Source organism: Chiloscyllium plagiosum, unplaced genomic scaffold, assembly GCF_037043375.1.
Source record: "Chiloscyllium plagiosum isolate Xiang-an unplaced genomic scaffold, Cpla_swu_hap1 HiC_scaffold_9, whole genome shotgun sequence".
NCBI lineage: Eukaryota > Metazoa > Chordata > Chondrichthyes > Orectolobiformes > Hemiscylliidae > Chiloscyllium > Chiloscyllium plagiosum.
In genome coordinates this window covers 60,413,252-60,432,674 of record NW_028270147.1, presented here as the reverse complement: position 1 = coordinate 60,432,674, position 19,423 = coordinate 60,413,252, and the positions used below count along the sequence as shown (strand labels likewise).

The window sequence follows — 19,423 nt, the reverse complement described above, 5'->3', positions numbered from 1 at the left end:
TGGCAAATGGAGTATAATGTGGAAAAATGCAAAATTGTTCATTTTGGAAAACAGAACAAATGAACAATACTATTTAAAAAAAAAATGTGCTACAATTTTCTGCAAAGGGACTTTGGGATACTTGTACTTCAAACACAAAGCTCGCGCATGGGTGCAGCAGATAATCAGGAAGGCTAGGTGGAGGGGTTGGAGCATAAGAATAGAAAGGTTTTATTGCAACTGTACAAAGTGCCAGAGAGACCACATCTGAAATATTATGAGCAGCATTGGTCCCCTTATTTAACGAAAGCTATTATTTCATGAGAGGCAATTCAGAGAATGAAAAATTCTCTCACTGAAACATAAATGATTCTTAAGGGTTTGTCAAGGTGAACGCTGAGATGATGTGTACCTTCAAGGGAGGATCAGAGGACACTTCTCACAATAAAGGAGTACCAACTTAATTCTGAGATGAGGAACTTCTCTGCTAACGTGGACGAAATTTGAAGAAAATGGTAATGGAGACAAAATTTGGGGAATGTAGGTTAATTAAAAGTTAGCAATGGATTTGTTAAGGGAAAATTATGTTTAACATGCTTTTTTAATGAAGTCATGATTTGGAGATGCCGGTGTTGGACTGGGGTGTACAAAGTTAAAAATCACAACACCAGGTTATAGCCCAACAGGTTTAATTGAAAGTACTAGCTTTCGGAGTGCCGCTCCTTCATCAGATGTCAGTGGGGGAGCAATTTGGGGACAGCGACCATAATTAGATTAGATTTAAAACAGTGATGGAAAATGATAGACCAGATCTAAAAGTTGAAGTTCTAAATTGGAGAAAGGCCAATTTTGACGGTATTAGGCAAGAACTTTCAAAAGCTGATTGGGGGCAGATGTTCGCAGGTAAAGGGACGGCTGGAAAATGGGAAGCCTTCAGGATATGAGATAACAAGAATCCAGAGAAAGTATATTCCTGTTAGAGTGAAAGGAAAGGCTGGTAGGTATAGGGAACGCCAGATGACTAAAAAGATTGAGAGTTTGGTTAAGAAAAAGGAGGAAGCATATGTAAGGTATAGACAGGATAGATCGAGTGAATTCTTAGAGTATAAAGGAAGTAGGAGTATACTTAGGAGGGAAATCAGGAGGGCAAAAAGGGGACATCAGATAGCTTTGGCAAATAGAAGTAAGGAGAATCCAAAGGGTTTTTACAAATATATTAAGGACAAAAGGGTAACTAGGGAGAGAATAGGGCCCCTCAAAGATCAGATCAGCAAGATGGCCTTTGTGTGGAGCCACAGGAAGTGGGGGAGATACTGAATGAGTATTTTGCATTAGTATATACTGTGGAAAAGGATATGGAAGATATAGACTGTAGGAAAATAGATGGTGACATCTTGCAAAATGTCCATATTACAGAGGAGGAAGCACTAGATGTCTTGAAACAGGTAAAGGTGGATAAGTCCCCAGTACCTGATCAGGTGTACCCGGAACTCTGTGAGAAGCTAGAGAAGTGAGTGCTGGGCCTCTTGCTGAGATATTTGTATCATCGATATTCACAGGTGAGGTGCCGAAAGACTGGAGGTTGGCTAATGTGGTGCCACTGTTTAAGAAGGGTGGTAAGGACAAGCCAGGGAACTATAGATCAGTGAGCCTGACGTCGGCTGCAGGCAAGTTGTTGGAGGTAATCCGGAGGGACAGGATGTACATGTATTTGGAAAGGCAAGGACTGATAAGGGAAAGTCGACATGGCTTTGTGCATGGGAAATCATGTCTCACAAACTTGATTGAGTTTTTTGAAGTAACAAAGGGAATTGAGGAGAGCAGAACAGCAGACGTGATCAATATGGACTCAGCAAGGTGTTCGACAAGGTTCCCCATGGGAGACTGATTAGCAAGGTTAGATCTCACGGAATACAGGGAGAACTGGCCATTTGGATACAGAACTGGCTCAAAATAGAAGACAGAGGATGGTGGTGGAGAGTTGTTTTTCAGACTGGAAGCCTGTGACCAGTGGAGTGCCACAAGGATCGGTGCTGGGTCCTCTACTTTTTGTTATTTCCATAAATGATTTGGATGCGAGCATAAGAGGTACAGTTAGTAAGTTTGCAGATGACACCAAAATTGGAGGTGTACTGGACAGCGAAGAAGGTTCCCTCAGATTACAACAGGATCTTGACCAGATGGGCTAATGGGCTGAGAAGTGGCAGATGGAGTTTAATTCAGATATATGCGAAGTGCTGCATTTTGGGAAAGCAAATCTTAGCAGGACTTAATGATAAGGTCCCAGGGAGTGTTGCTGAACAAAGAGACCTTGGAGTGCAGGTTCATAGCTCTTTAAAAGTGGAGTCGCAGGTAGATACGATAGTGAAGAGGGCATTTTGTATGCTTTCCTTTATTGGTCAGAGTATTGAGTACAGACGTTGGGAGGTCATGTTGTGGCTGTACAGGACACTGGCTAGGCCACTGTTGGAATATTGTGAAATTCTGGTCTCCTTCCTATCAGAAAGATGTTGTGAAACTTGAAAGGATTCAGAAAAGATTTACAAGGATGTTGCCAGGGTTGGAGGATTTGAGCTACAGGGAGAGGCTGAACAGGCTGGGGCTGTTTTCCCTGGAGTGTAGAAGGCTGAGGGATGACGTTATAGAGGTTTACAAAATTATGAGGGGCATGGAATGGGTAAATAGGCAAAGTCTTTTCCCTGGGATGAGGGAGTCCAGAACTAGAGGGCATAGAGTTAGGATGAGAGGGGAAAAGATATAAAAGAGACCTACTGGGCAACTTTTTCATGCAGAGGGTGATGTGTGTATGGAATGAGCTGCCAGAGGAAGTGGTGGAGGCTGATCCAAATGCCTCTTAAATGTTGCAATTGTATGGGTACATTAATAGAAAGGGTTTGGAGGGATATGGGCTGGGTGCTGGCAGATGGGACTAGATAGGGTTGGGATAACTGGTCGGCATGCTGTACATCTCTATGACTATGACCTCTACTTTTGGACTCTCCTATCCTGGGGAAAAAGACCTTGGCTACTCACCCTATCCACACCCCTCACTATTTTGCAATCTACTTTTGAATCTCATCTCAACAAAAATAGACAAAGATCGTACTACTGCTCTTAATCAATTGGAGAGGTGCCATGCTGAGACACAAGGTTGAAGAGGACCTTATTTTTTCAGGAGTCTAGTGAACGGCCTATTTTCTCATACACCGTGAAGGAGCGGTCAACAATGACCTTGAGCTTAGTTTCAGAGAAAGCAGACAAGTATCATCTGGATCCTGAATCTCAATGCCCAAAGCTGGAATGATTTTGAAATGCAGATGGCATTGGTTGAAGAATTTATTAGTTCTGTAAGCTATCCCCATGTCTTTGGGTAATCTGTTCGCGAGATGCACTATTGTAATGAGGAAGATGTAGAAGAGTTAGTGCTATGACAGACTGAGCCAAGCAAGACTTCACAGAGTAAGGTTCTGTAGTGGGTGAAGATCACAGCTTCTGTCATCATGCAGTCAACAGAGGATGGTGACAAATTTCTGACAGCAGCCAAATTTGAAGAGGATACTCAAAGGTTCAAAGTTGTCAAAAGGCCATAGAGGGCCCATGGTGCAATTGCTTCCATTTTTCTCAAATTTGGCTTGGAATGAAAATCATGTTTGTGGTGCCTCAACAGGTAAAAACAGCACTACAACTCTGGAAGGAGCTGATCAACTATGAGGAAGAGATAAGTGAGTAAGTTGCATGTATGCAATGATCTTCCCTATGGCAGATAACACATTCTTCCACAGGCATTGAAATCAAACTTGCATATTTCTGATGATGGATCCATTTCCAAAGTTTTTCATCTTGCGCTCATCAGGATAAGTCAAGAATTTGAAATTTTAAGTGATCAAACTAACTTGTATTGCAGGAGAAAGGTGCCAGTTCGTTGGCAAGCTAATTCCTCCTAGTCAAAAGAAAAAACAAACTGGTATCATATCAAGAGGAACCTCTGTCAAAATGGGTCTTTTGCCACAATGGTAATGTTATCATCTGTGGCCCAGAAGATCAAATTCAAGATCCACTTCCCCAGAGACAAATCAGAATATGTCTGAACAAATTAAATATAATTAGATGTTTTTGAAGTGGCAACAAAAAAATGTACAGAAATAAAAGGATGAATAAATTCAGTGGCACTATACACATTTGATCTATTACTTTCACCCACTAGAAGAAAACTGTTGCTGTGTAACTGCTAATATCTTGCTGGTTTTGAGATTATAAATAGACAAAGGTGAAATGGTCAACATTTGATTCAAGATCTGCAATATGGATTAGAATTTAGCAAAAAAAAATCAGAAAATAACTACATAACATTCCTGAGTAGCACTATAAAATTTAAACTATACATAAATACTTTAATGTCCAATTCAATTAAACTAATTAATTGCATATGATCATCTGAAAATCCACATGTACATGCATGGGATTAGGGAGTGAAGTAGTGGAGGCGTAGAGAAGAAAGAAAGGGAGGGAGACTTTTATTGCTCAATTGACAAACACCAAAAAAATTTAAAGTATCCATAACTGTCTGTAAATTGATGCTTACACAAGACTAATTTATCAAGTCAGTTCCTCTTTAATGAATGCAAAATAGTACACATAAAATTACTACAATTAGCTTTATGCATCAAAAAACAAAAAAGTCTTGCCTTCCGAGGCATACTGTAGTCCAGGCCAGGAAACTTCACCACCTTGCATGCCTTACCCACCCACAGCAGGGTTACCGTTGCTAACATCTGTACGCGAAAGAAACGGATTTTAAAATGGGCCACATGTTGCTTTTTATACACTACTTTAATGAAAATTTCCTTCCGGCACGCAGAATTTAAATATCAAAGTAACTGTACCTGACCAATGCCCACAAATAATATTGACGGAAATCTGCAGATTGCAAAGACATTAAGCAATTAGATTGTACAAAAGACTTTACGGCATACAGTATGCAAGTCGGTACAGGAATCTGTTGAAGTGCTGCGACAGGAAAAAAGTCTACTTTCCCCCCCTTCCCAAAATATGCAAGCCGCAGCTCAAGCACAAAGAACAAGCATTGACCAGTTTGCCACAGACTAATAACGGTTTCTGACCGAAAGCAAAGCTGAACAGTTCTCGAACGTAGGAAGCGATTTAAATAGAATGTTAGAAACCAACTTTGTTGGACGCTTTCGATTAAACTCCAGTTTCGGAACATTCAGAACAAAATCCGAAAAATGAGGCTGAATAATGGCATTTCTACAAGACTATCGTTTACGGGAATTTTTTTTTTTAAAAATTCAACAATGATACAAGTATCGGACCTAAATAACAAACGCTTTGCAAAATGATTTTGCCTTTCATTATTGGAGAATCTGAAAACAAACCTAGAAACAGTGCGTCTAAAATGCAAATGTTCTTAACGCCAATCAATACGCAATCCCATGCTTAAGCAACGCTGCAGTTTTGAATCGACTTTAGTGCATGAGTGTGACGATCAAAGAAGATGCGAATCCGTTTGGTAACGCAGCTTCTTTACACAAGGCAGCTCGCGCCGGGGGGGGGGGGGGGGGGGTCAGAGCTCGCGGCGCGGGGGACGACTCTACATCGTCCTCGAAACCTTTTAGTTCCTCCGCCCCAGCGGTCGCCACTCCCTTCACCTGTAGCTGGTTAGGACGCTCTTGTTCACCACCACGATCAAAAAAGAGCTAACTCCGTAAAAAACCGCCGCGCACAACTTCAGGAAAACAGTCAACGTCTCAGCCGACATCTCCCCGTCCCCAGTTCGAGCGTCGACTCGGACAGCAGCATCTCCAGCTGCTTCGCTCTTTTCCTGGCTCTGCTTAACCACAACATCATGACGTTGACGGACCTCCAACATGTCTTCACCGTCGCCTCCAACGCAGCACCACCCCTCTTCCCCGACGTCGTCACGTCTTACCTTCCCGGCGCGCACTCTCGTTACGCCTCACCCCGCCTCTTCCAGCGGGCTCACGTCGGACATCACAGACCGTACCCAGCGCGCGCGCACGTTACGTTACGCCCACCTCTTCCAGCGGGCTCACGTCGGACATCACAGACCGTGCCCAGCGCGCGCGCACGTTACGTTACGCCCACCTCTTCCAGCGGGCTCACGTCGGACATCACAGACCGTGCCCAGCGCGTGCACACGTTACGTTACGCCCGCCCCTTCAAGCGCGCTTACATCTCACGTCACACCCCACACGCGCTACATTAACGTGCCGAGTTTTCAAATGTCTGCTTAGAGGTTTTGTTTCATGGTAGGCGAAGGTAAATTGCAAATTATTGTGCGAATGACATTAAATGTTTGCTATTCACAATTCTAAGTAAGGAATCGGTAATTCGAAACTAAACTAGAGGATCGACAGATAAACTGAATCAAACGGCAATAATTGGATTGCCAACCCTTGTATTCCCAAATGTTGAACAAAGGGTTAGTCAGCAAAGTTAAAACTTGTGAAATAAACGGGTCAAAAACAGATGTTGCTGCAGAAGTTCTGCAGGATCACTCCCAAAATCTCCGACACTCCCACGCGCCTTTGTCATAGGATCACAAAAGGTGTATCACCTGCCTGTTAACTTCCTCCCTCTTCACCATCCAAAATCCCAGACACATTTTCCAGGTGAAGCAGTGATTCATTTGTATTTCACTCAATCCAGTCTGTTGTATTGGCTGCTAACAATATGTGGGGAAGGAGATGAAGGTGATAGATCAGGGAGGAGAGGGTGGAGTGGATAGGTGGAAAAGGAGCTGGGCAGGTCGGACAAGTCCGGACAGGTCAGGGGATCGAGTTTATCACCTCAGGAGATCTCCCACCCACAGCTTCCAACCTCATAGTCCGGGAACCCCGCACTGCCCGGTTCTACCTCCTTCCCAAGATCCACAAGCCTGACCACCCTGGCCGACCCATTGTCTCAGCATGCTCCTGCCCCACTGAACTCATCTCTACCTACCTCGACACTGTCCTATCCCCCCTAGTCCAGGAACTCCCCACATACGTTCGAGACACCACCCACGCCCTCCACCTCATCCAAGACTTCCGTTTCCCCGGCCCCCAACGCCTCATCTTCACCATGGATATCCAATCCCTCTACACCTCCATCCGCCATGACCAGGGCCTCCAAGCCCTCCGATTTTTCCTCTCCAGACGTTCCCAACAGTACCCCTCCACCGACACTCTCATTCGTTTGGCCGAACTGGTCCTCACCCTTAACAATTTCTCCTTTGAATCCTCCCACTTCCTCCAGACCAAAGGGGTAGCCATGGGCACATGTATGGGCCCCAGCTATGCCTGTCTCTTTGTGGCTACGTAGAGCAGTTGATCTTCCGTAATTACACCGGCACCACTCCCCACCTCTTCCTCCGCTACATTGATGACTGCATTGGCGCCACCTCGTGCTCCCGCGAGGAGGTTGAGCAATTCATCAACTTCACCAACACATTCCACCCTGACCTTAAATTTACCTGGACCATCTCTGACACCTCCCTCCCCTTCCTGGACCTCTCCATCTCCATCAGTGACGACCGACTTGACACTGACATCTTCTACAAACCCACCGACTCCCACAGCTACCTGGATTACACCTCTTCCCACCCTACCTCTTGCAAAAATGCCATCCCGTATTCCCAATTCCTCCGCCTCCGCCGTATCTGCTCCCAGGAGGAGCGGTTCCACCATAGAACACACCAGATGGCCTCCTTCTTTAGAGACCGCAATTTCCCTTCCCACGTGGTTAAAGATGCCCTCCAACGGATCTCATCCACATCCCGCACCTCCGCCCTCAGACCCAACCCCTCCAACCGCAACAAGGACAGAACGCCCCTGGTGCTCACCTTCCACCCTACCAACCTTCGCATAAACCAAATCATCCGCCGACATTTCCGCCACCTCCAAACAGACCCCACCACCAGGGATATATTTCCCTCCCCACCCCTCTCCGCCTTCCGCAAAGACCGTTCCCTCCGTGACTACCTGGTCAGGTCCACGCCCCCCTACGACCCACCCTCCCATCCTGGCACTTTCCCCTGCCACCGCAGGAACTGTAAAACCTGCGCCCACACCTCCTCCCTCACCTCTATCCAAGGCCCCAAAGGAGCTTTCCACATCCATCAAAGTTTTACCTGCACATCCACTAATATCATCTATTGTATCCGTTGCTCCCGATGCGGTCTCCTCTACATTGGGGAGACTGGGCGCCTCCTAGCAGAGCGCTTTAGGAAACATCTCCGAGACACCCGCACCAATCAACCAAATCGCCCAGTGGCTCAACATTTCAACTCCCCCTCCCACTCTGCCGAGGATATGGAGGTGCTGGGCCTCCTCCACCGCCGCTCCCTCACCACCAGACGCCTGGAGGAAGAACGCCTCATCTTCCGCCTCGGAACACTTCAACCCCAGGGCATCAATGTGGATTTCAACAGTTTCCTCATTTCCCCTTCCCCCACCTCATCCTAGCTTCTAACCTCCAGCAACTCGATCCCCTGACCTGTCCGGACTTGTCCGACCTGCCCAGCTCCTTTTCCACCTATCCACTCCACCCTCTCCTCCCTGACCTATCACCTTCATCTCCTTCCCCACTGACCTATTGTACTCTATGCCACTCTCTCCCCACCCCCACCCTCCTCTAGCTTATCTCTCCACGCTTCAGGCTCTCTGCCTTTATTCCTGATGAAGGGCTTTTGCCCGAAACGTCGATTTTGCCTGTCTTCGGATGCTGCCTGAATTGCTGTGCTCTTCCAGCACCACTGATCCAGAATCTGGTTTCCAGCATCTGCAGTCATTGTTTTTACCTTGCTAACAATATGGTCTGCTCTACACTAGGGAGACGAAATGCAAGCTGGGTATCTTTGCACAGAAATGGCCCCAAGTGTCCAGTTGCCTGCCATTCAACACACCACTGCCTTCCCATGCCAACATTTCTATCACAGGCCTGCTGCACTATGTTACAATGCTGTGGCTTTAATAGGTGGGTTTTCTCCTGTTTCTTTTAGAGAGAAACTGGGTGACAGGTGGTGAGTAGTCTATTAGAAGATAAATAACTCTGGGGCCTTGGTTTTTTAAAATTGGAACAATAGAAGCAGCTTGAATTTGTATAGTCAAGCTCTCTTAAATCCAGGATTTTACTTAACTTTTGATAATTGTTGCTGGGGTCTCAGCAATGTTGGAAAGCAGTGAATCTCTCCCAGAGGGTACACTCTCTGTCTCCCTGAAGTGTCTTTTGAAGTTCTTTCCTCCTGGATTGGAAAACTACATGTCAGACAATCTGTTTCTGAATTTGTCTTTTTGCCAAGGATATGTTTATGGGATGTTACCGTATTGGAACAGTTAACTAGTAAGTTGTTATTCCAACTTTGTTTTTCTTTTGTTGTATTTTAACTACATGTATGGCTTTTGAATAAATTGTGTTTTGCTTCATGTTGAGTAGTTTGACCAATCAAATTGCATCTGGAATACAACACGTCATATTTATCTTTAAAAGGTTAGAACCTAGGGTACCTTCTTAATGTATTTTGAGGGGATCTGCTCCATAATATGTGTTCCAGCGAGTCGCAGCGCAGACTCAAAGAACAGCATCTCATTTCTGCTGTGGGACCCTGCAGGCTCTAGAACTCAATATTAAGTTCAATATCTTTAGAGCCTGAATTCACCCTTCCAGGTTTTTTATCACCAGCACACCAATCCTGTCCTGCCCCCGGCTTCAGAATAAATATCAGTTTTTCCTGGCTACTAACGAATTTACAAAAGGAGTGACTATCCTCAAGGCTCAACTCTGCTTTCTTCCCACAAATGCTGCCCTAGACTTGCTGAGTTTCTCCAATAATTTCTGTTTTTGTTTCAGATCTCCACCATCTGCAATTCTTCGTTTTCTTTTGATAAGAGGAGTATAATCACTCAATCTAGTCCCACTACCCCACTGTCACAACATCAGCTCAAATAAAAGCAAAATATTGCAGATGCTTGAAATTTGAAATAAAATAGCAATTGCTGGAAAATCTCAGCAGGCCTAGCAGCATCTGTGGAGAGAGAAACAGCTAAGGTGTTGAATCCAATATGATTTCAATACGACATAATTTTAATTGTTTTACTCATTTGAATTGTAAGTTTATTCTGTATTAAGATAAAAGGAGCTATCAGCCACATGTCTTTAATGAATACAAAATTATTGATTTATTATAAAGCAAAATTTATTTAACAGTTGCAAAACTGGATAATATAAATTTGTACAATGCATGTATAAACATCCACACCTCTCAATAACCCCAAGACACAGACATACAAACATAGTAAAGTAGAAAAATCTCTCAGTACAAATTCACATTTAGAATGAGGGAATCTATATTCTGGGTTCCCATTACATATTTTTGGAACCATGGACAATAACAATCTTTGTGCCTAAGGCTCCAGTGCAAGCACAGATCGCAACAGAGGTCAGGCCTCATAGACACGAAAGATGCCTTAAAAACCCGACACACCTGCTGTTTTTGCATGAAAAGTTCCTCACATTATCGAATCTATGGAACAAACACTTGGCCATAGCGCCCAAAGACACACAAAAAAGAAGTCCACGTGACAGGTTAGCCCAGACTCCAAAGAGCAGCAAAAGTTCACTAACTCCAGTGTCCTCCAGCGCATCTCCACCACTTCCCGCACCTCTGCCCTTAAACCCCGCTCCTCCCAGCACAACAAGGACAGAACCGCCCTGGTCCTCACCTTCCTCCCCACCAACCTCCATATACATCGCATCATCCTCCGCCACTTCTGCCACCTACAAACAGACCCACCACTACGGATATATTTCCTTCCCCACCCCTATCAGCGTTTTGGAGAGACCATTCCCTCTGCAATTCCCTTGTCAGATCTACACCCCCCACCAGCTCTCACCCCAATCCCAGCACCTTCCCCTGCCACTGCAAGAAGTGCAAAACCTGTACCCTCACCTCCATTCAAGGCCACAAAGGATCCTTCCACACCCAACAGAAATGTACCTGTACCTCCACAAATGTCATCTACTGTATCTGTTGCACCCAATGTGGTCTCCTCTACGTCAGGGAGACAGAACGCCAACTCACATCATTTCAGAGAACATTTCTGGGACACCTGCACCAACCAACCCCACCACCCCCTGGCTGATCACTTCAACTCCCCTTCCCACTGTACCAAGGACATGCAGGTTCTGGGCCTCCTCCATCGCCAAACTCTAACCACCCGACACCTGAGGAAGAATACCTCATCTTCTGCCTTGGGACCCTGCAACCACACGGAATTAATGTGGATTTCATCAGTTTCCTCATCTCCCCTCGCCTCATCTTATCCCAGTCCTTTCCCATCTATCTGCCCCATTCTCCTCTCTGACCTATCACCTTCTTCCTCGCCTTCATCTAATTATTGCATTCTCAGCTACCTTCCCTCCAGCCCCACTACCTCCCATTTATCTCTCAACCCCCGGCCCACAAGCCTCATTCCACATAAAGGGCTTATTCCCAAACCATCAATTCTCCTGCTCCTCGGATGCTGCCTGATCTGCTGTGCTTTTCCAGCAACACACTCTTGACTCTGATCTCCCACTTGACGAGAACAGGATTGGAAGCACATTGTGGCTCAGCATTCACAGTTATCCAAGTTGATTAAGAAAATGTTTGGGATCTATCTCCATTGCATCTGTTATTTAATATGAAACTTGGGGTTAGTGTTCAACCATAATGCTCCTGTTCTACCTCCTCCTCCACCTCCATCATTCGAGTGATAAGACACTGCAGTAATGAAGAGAGATTGGAAACATTGGGATTGTCCTTTTTGGAGATGATAAGATTGAATGGAGATCGAATAGAAATTTGGACAAGTACAGAGGGAAATCTTTCCATTTGTAAATTGATTGAGAATGAGAGGTCCACAGGTATAAATGTAATTTGCTGAAGAAACAACTGTGACATTAGAAAAAAAAGGAATATGCTGCATGGAAATGTGGTGGATACAGATTCAAATGAGGCATTCAAGAGGACAATATCTTATTGTAAACGCAAACTATATTAAGGGTTAGGGGAATAAGCAATAAAATGGCATTAAAAATAATGCTCGTTCACAGAACTGGTGCAGAAATGATGGGCTGAATGGCCTGTTATGCTGTAATAAATCTGTGATTCTATGTTAATTTTGGATATTGAGACTATAAGATAAATATTGTGGTAAATTCTGGGTACTACACTTCAGGATGAATGTGAAGGCTTTAGAGGGTTACAGAAAGGATTTGGAAAATATATTCCAAGAATGGAATACTTCAGTTACCAGCATCAATTAGAAAATTTGGTGCTATTATCTTTAGTGAAGAGAATATTGAGAGGGGATTTGTTTCCATTTGTATTGTGATTTCTTCTATGATTCTATAAATGCTTGTAAATAAGACTTGGGAGTTAATTCTTGGATCGTTGAGATCTCTTCTGGGACAGTAGTGACCTGTACAAGAGGGACAGGTTACACCTGAACTGGAGGAGTACCAATATCCTGGCGGGAAGATTTCCTAGAACTAATCAGGAGGGTTTAAACCGGTCTGGCGGCAGGTAGTACCCTAAGCAATAGTCAGACAAGACAGAAGGTTGAGGCTGGTACAGCAGTTAAAGAGACCACGTTAATTAGACCAGGCAGGCAAGAGCATGACAGAGAATGAAAGAAGACTGATGAATTAAATTGCATTCATTTCAATGCAAAGGCCTGATAGGTAAGGCACATAAATTCAGGCCATGGATGGGAACTTTGGACTGGGATATCACAGCTATTACAGAAACATGGCTGAGGAAGGGACACGACTGGCAACTTAATGTTCCAGGGTACAAATGCTATAGAAAGGATAAAAGGGGAGGCACGAGAGGAGGGGGAGTGGCATTTTTGATTAGGGAAAACACCTTGGTAGTACTTAGGGAGGGTATTCCTGGAGATCTTCCAATGAAACTATATGAGTGGAATTGAGAATAAGAAGGGAAGTCATCACTTTCTTGCATCAAACTTTAAAGCCCCCACCCCCAATATTTCGCAGGAAACTGAGGAGCAAATATATAGGAAGATCACAGATAGCTCGAAGAATAGTGGTATTTAAAAAGTGGAGATTTTAACTTTCCAAACATGGACTCCATACTGTTAAGGCTTTGGATGGGGAGGAATTTGTTATGTGTGTTTAAGAAAACTTCCTCAATCAACATGGGAAGTATATTGTGAAACGTGAAAGGTTCAGAAAAGATTTACAAGGATGTTGCCAAGGTTGGAGGGTTTGATCTATAGTGGGAGGTTGAATAGGCTGGGACTGTTTTCCCTGGAGTGTCGGAGGCTGAGGGCTAACCTATAGAGGTTTATAAAATCAAGAGAGGCAATGGATAGGAAAAAAATAAAGTCTTTTCCCTGGGGTAGGGGACTCCAGAACTAGCAGGCATAGGTTTAGGGTGAGAGGGGAAAGATATAAAAGAGACCTAAGGTGCAACTTTTTCACACAGAGGTTGGTACATCTATGGAATGAGCTGCCAGAGGAAGTGGTGGAGGCTAGTACAATTGCAACATTTAAAAGGCATCTGAATGGGTAAATGAATGGGAAGGGTTTGGAGGGATATAGGCCGGGTGCTGGCAAATGGGATTAGATTGGGTTGGGATATCTGATCGGCATGGACGAGTTGGATGGAAGGGTCTGTTTCTGTGCTGGACATCTCTATGACTACGTAGATGGCCTTGTCGGAGAAGGGGTAAAATTCAACCTCCTCTTGGGAAATAAGGCAGGGCAAGTGACAGACGTATGAGTGGGGGAACCAGTGACCATAATTCTATTAGTTTTAAAAGAGCTATGGAATAGAATAGGCCTGGTCCATAAGTTAAAGTGCTAAACTGAGGCAAGGCCAATTTTGATGCTATTACACAGAAACTTTCAGAAGTTCATTTGATGAGACTGTTCACAGGTGAAGGGACGTCTGGCAAGTGGGAGGCTTTCAAAAATGAGATAACAAGAGTTCAGGGATAGCATGTTCCTGTTAGTGTGCAGGACAAGGCTGGCAAATATAGGGAACACAGGATGACTAGAGATATTCAGGCTCTAGTCAAGAGAAAGGATGAGGCAAATTTCAGGGTTAGACAACTCGAATCAAGTGAATCCCTTGATTAGTACAGGGGTTATAGGCATAGACTTAAGAGGGAAATCAGAAGATCAGAAAGAGATCATGAGATAGCCTTGGCAGGTAAGGTAAACGAGAATCCAAAGAGATTCTTAAAGGCAGAAGAGTAACCAGAGAGAGAATAAGGCCCCTTAAAGATCAACAGGCTCTCTATTTGTGGAACCACAGGAGATGGGTGAGATTCTAAACAAATACTTTGCATCACTATTTGCTGCGGACATGGAAGCTATGGAAATCAGTGGAATAAATAGTAATGTCTTAAAAGAGTCCACATTAAGAAGACAAGGTGCTGGAGGTCTTAAAATACATAAAGATAGATAAATCCCCTTCACCTTATCAGGTGTATCCCAGGACATTGTGGGAATCTAGGGAATAAATTGCCAGGCCCCTGGCAGAGATAATTGTATAACTGACAGCCATGGTTGAAGTGCTGGAAGATTGGAGAATGGCTAAAGTTGCATCATTATTTAAGAAAGATTGCAAAGAAAAGCCAGGGAACTGTAGACCAGTGTGCCTGATGTCAGTGATGGCTTAAGTTGTTAGAAGGGATTCAGAGAGACAGGATCTGCATGTGCTCGGAAGGCAAGGACTGATTAGACATAGACAACATGGCTTTGTGTGTGGGAAACCATGTCTCACAAACTTGATTAAATTTTTTGAAGTGTTGACCAGGATGATAAATGAAAGCATAGCACTAGACATTCTCTATGGGGAAAAAACGAGGTGAAAACAATGACTGCAGATGCTGGAAACCAGATTCTGGATCAGTGGTGCTGGAAGAGCACAGCAATTCAGGCAGCATCCGAGGACAGGCAAAATCGACGTTTCGGGCAAAAGCCCTTCATCATGAATAAAGGCAGAGAGCCTGAAGCGTGGAGAGATAAGCTAGAGGAGGGTGGGGGTGGGGATAGAGTAGCATAGAATACTATAGGTCAGTGGGGAAGGAGATGAAGGTGATAGGTCAGGGAGGAGAGGGTGGAGTGGATAGATGGAAAAGGAGATAGGCAGGTCGGACAAGTCCGGACAAGTCAGGGGATCGTGTTGCTGGAGGTTAGAAACTAGTATGAGGTGGGGGAAGGGGAAATGAGGAAACTGTTGAAATCCACGTTGATGCCCTGGGGTTGAAGTGTTCCGAGGCGGAAGATGAGGCGTTCTTCTTCCATGAGTCTGGTGGTGAGGGAGCGGTGGTGGAGGAGGCCCAGCACCTCCATATCCTCAGCAGAGTGGGAGGAGGAGTTGAAATGTTGAGCCACGGGGCGATTTGGTTGATTGGTGCGGGTGTCTCGGAGATGTTCCCTAAAGCGTTCTGCTAGGAGGCGCCCAGTCTCCCCAATGTAGAGGAGACCGCATCGGGAGCAACGGATACAATAAATGATATTAGTGGATGTGCAGGTAAAACTTTGATGGATGTGGAAGGCTCCTTTAGGGCCTTGGATGGAGGTGAGGGAGGAGGTGTGGGCACAGGTTTTACAGTTCCTGCGGTGGCAGGGGAAAGTGCCAGGATGGGAGGGTGGGTCGTAGGGGGGCGTGGACCTGACCAGGTAGTCACGGAGGGAACGGTCTTTGTGGAAGGCGGAAAGGGGTGGGGAGGGAAATATATCCCTGGTGGTGGGGTCTGTTTGGATGTGGCGGAAATGTCGGCGGATGATTTGGTTTATGCGAAGGTTGGTAGGGTGGAAGGTGAGCACCAGGGTCGTTCTGTCCTTGTTGCGGTTGGAGGGGTTGGTGCCGGTGTAATTACGGAAGATCAACTGCTCTACGTAGCCAACAAAGAGACAGGCATAGCTGGGGCCCATACGTGTGCCCATGGCTACCCCTTTGGTCTGGAGGAAGTGGGAGGATTCAAAGGAGAAATTGTTAAGGGTGAGGACCAGTTCGGCCAAACGAATGAGAGTGTCGGTGGAGGCCTCCTTCTTTAGAGATCGCAATTTCCCTTCCCACGTGGTTAAAGATGCCCTCCAACGCATCTCGTCCACATCCCGCACCTCCGCCCTCAGACCCAACCCCTCCAACCGTAACAAGGACAGAACGACCCTGGTGCTCACCTTCCACCCTACCAACCTTCGCATAAACCAAATCATCTGCCGACATTTCCGCCATCTCCAAACAGACCCCACCACCAGGGATATATTTCCCTCCCCACCCCTCTCCGCCTTCCGCAAAGACCGTTCCCTCCGTGACTACCTGGTCAGGTCCACGCCCCCCTACGACCCACCCATCCTGGCACTTTCCCCTGCCACCGCAGGAACTGTAAAACCTGTGCCCACACCTCCTCCCTCACCTCCATCCAAGGCCCTAAAGGAGCCTTCCACATCCATCAAAGTTTTACCTGCACATCCACTAATATCATTTATTGTATCCGTTGCTCCCGATGCGGTCTCCTCTACATTGGGGAGACTGGGCGCCTCCTAGCAGAGCGCTTTAGGGAACATCTCCGAGACACCCGCACCAATCAACCAAATCGCCCCGTGGCTCAACATTTCAACTCCTCCTCCCACTCTGCTGAGGATATGGAGGTGCTGGGCCTCCTCCACCACCGCTCCCTCACCACCAGACTCATGGAAGAAGAACGCCTCATCTTCCGCCTCGGAACACTTCAACCCCAGGGCATCAATGTGGATTTCAACAGTTTCCTCATTTCCCCTTCCCCCACCTCATCCTAGTTTCTAACCTCCAGCAACACGATCCCCTGACTTGTCCGGACTTGTCCGACCTGCCCAGCTCCTTTTCCACCTATCCACTCCACCCTCTCCTCCCTGACCTATCACCTTCATCTCCTTCCCCACTGACCTATTGTACTCTATGCTACTCTATCCCCACCCCCACCCTCCTCTAGCTTATCTCTCCACGCTTCAGGCTCTCTGCCTTTATTCCTGATGAAGGGCTTTTGCCCGAAACGTCGATTTTGCCTGTCCTCGGATGCTGCCTGAATTGCTGTGCTCTTCCAGCACCACTGTTCCATTCTCTATGGGGACTCTAGCAAGGTCTTTGACAAGGTTTTGCATGGTAGACTGGTTAGTAAGGTTAAATCACGTGGGATCCAGGAACAGCTAGCCAATTAGAGTCGTAGAGTTGTATAGCACCCTTTGGTTCAACTCATCCATGCCAACCACATATCATAAATTATTCCACTCCTATTTGCCAGTATTTGGTCTACATCCCTCTAAACCCTTCCTATTTAGGTACTTAGTTGGATACAAAATTGGAAATAGAGTGGTGGAGGAGGTTGTTGTTCAGACTGGAGGCCTGTAATCAACAGTGCTGCAAGGATCAGTGGGTCCACATTTGTTTGTCATTTATATACATGATTTGGATGAGAATATAGGAGATGTGGTTAGATAAGTTTACGGATGACACCAAAATTGGTGGTATAGTAGACAGTGGAGAATGTTATCTGAGAGTGCAATGGGATCTTGATCAACTAGGCCAGTGGGCTGAGGAATAGCAGATGGAGTTTAATTTAAATAAACACAAAGTGTTGCATTTTGGTCAGACAAACCAAGGAAGGACTTTCACAGTTAATGGTCGGACCCTGGGGAGTATTATCAAACAGAGACCTAGGGTGCAGGTACATGGTTCTTTGAAAGTCGAATCACAGGTAGATAGGATGGTGAAGAAGGCATTTGGCATGCTTGCCTTCATTGGTCAGAGAATTAAGTATAGGAATTAATTTTATTTGATTTGATTTATTACTGTCAGGTGTATGTAGTACAGTGAAAAGTGTTGTCTGACGTGCTTTACAGGCAGATCATACAATACAAGTGCATCAGCGTAACAGAACAGAGTGTAGGATACAATGTTACAGCTGCTGAGAAGGTGCAGAGAGAAATCAATATTAACATTAAAGAGGTCCTTTGAGAAAATCTGTCGCTCATGTTGACGATATGGATATAAGTTAGCTTGCTGAGCTGGAATGTATGTTTTCAGACGTTTCATCACCATGACTAGGTAACATCATCAGTAAGTGTGTCTGGTGAAGCACTGGTGGTATGTCCCACCTCCCTATTTGTAGGTCTTGGCTTCTTAAGGTAGGTGATGTCATTCCCAGTTCTTTTTTCCAAGGGAAGGTAGATGGGGTCTAAATCGGTGTGTTTATTGGAATTCTGGTTCGAATGCCAAGCCTCTAGGAATTCTCGTGCATGTCTAATCCCAACACCCACAAATGGAGCTACATCAAGACATTATTTTAACGAACTACATCACATTGCAGTACCCAAGAACTACAAACAACAGAAGAAAAATACCTATACAACGTTTTCAAGAAAAACGGTTGCCCCATAAACACAATCCGCCGATTCCTCAGAAACAAATCCAAACAAGTAGACACAATGCAACCAAAAACTAGAGCCACATTATCTTACATCAAAGACATATCAGAAATGACTTCCAGACTACTCAGACCCCTTGGCATCATGGTAGTCCACAAACCGACCAACACACTTGAACAGTGACTAATTAACCTAAAGGATCCATTAGATTCCACCAGCAAAACTACTGTCATTTACAAAATACCATGCAAGAACTGTAAAAAACACTACATGAGACAAACAAGCAGGAAACCTACCATGAGGATACATGAACACCAACTAGCCACCAAAAGACATGACCCACTATCTATCACTAGTTTCCATACATACAGACAAAGAAGTACACCACTATTAGGGGGTCTACAATACTATCCCAATAAGGTTATCATCCCTTTTTTATTTCTCAGTTCCACCCAAATAACTTCCCTGGATGTATTTCTGGGAATATTCACATCCCAGGACAAGCAAAACAAAGACATGCACGAGAATTCCTAGAGGCCTGGCGTAATAATAGGAACTCCATCAATAAACACATTGATTTGTACCCATCTACCTTCCCTTGGAAAAAAACACTGGAAATAACATTACTCACTTTAAAAAACCAAGACCTATAAATACAGAGGCACGACCTACCACCACACTTCACCGGAGACACTCACTGATGATGTTACATAGTCATGGCGATGAAATGTCTGAAAACAAACCTTCCAGCTCAGCGAGCTAACTTACATCCATTAAAGAGGTCCATTCAAAAGTCTGCTAACAGCAGGGAGGGAGCTATTCTTAAATCTGTTTGTATGTGTTTGCAAATTATATCTTCAATCTGATGGAAGATGGTGGAAGTGAATATAACTGGGGTGGGAGGGATCTTTGATTATGTTGATTGCTTTCCCAATGCAGTACAAAGTACAGATGAAGTCAGTGGATGGGAAGCTGGTTTGTGTGATGAACTGGGCTGTGTTCA

General features: G+C 45.1%; 1 protein-coding gene across 3 annotated transcripts in view; it reads right to left on the bottom strand.

Annotated features, from left to right (window-relative positions):
• The window catches only part of slc35d1a (solute carrier family 35 member D1a), a 70,340-nt gene extending 64,461 nt beyond the window's left edge, over positions 1-5,879 (bottom strand). For all 3 annotated transcript variants that reach the window (XR_006312988.2, XM_087990675.1, XM_043699407.2), the window contains exons 1-3: positions 5,646-5,879; positions 4,863-4,896; positions 4,665-4,751 (exon numbers count right to left, since the gene is read on the bottom strand). Coding sequence is in view for 2 of the 3 variants with exons in the window: in XM_087990675.1 (XP_087846801.1) it covers positions 4,665-4,751; positions 4,863-4,896; positions 5,646-5,866 (342 nt within the window). In the remaining variant the exon portion in view is untranslated. The remainder of the gene's footprint in view (positions 1-4,664; positions 4,752-4,862; positions 4,897-5,645) is intronic.
• Between the last annotated feature and the right edge of the window lie 13,544 nt (positions 5,880-19,423).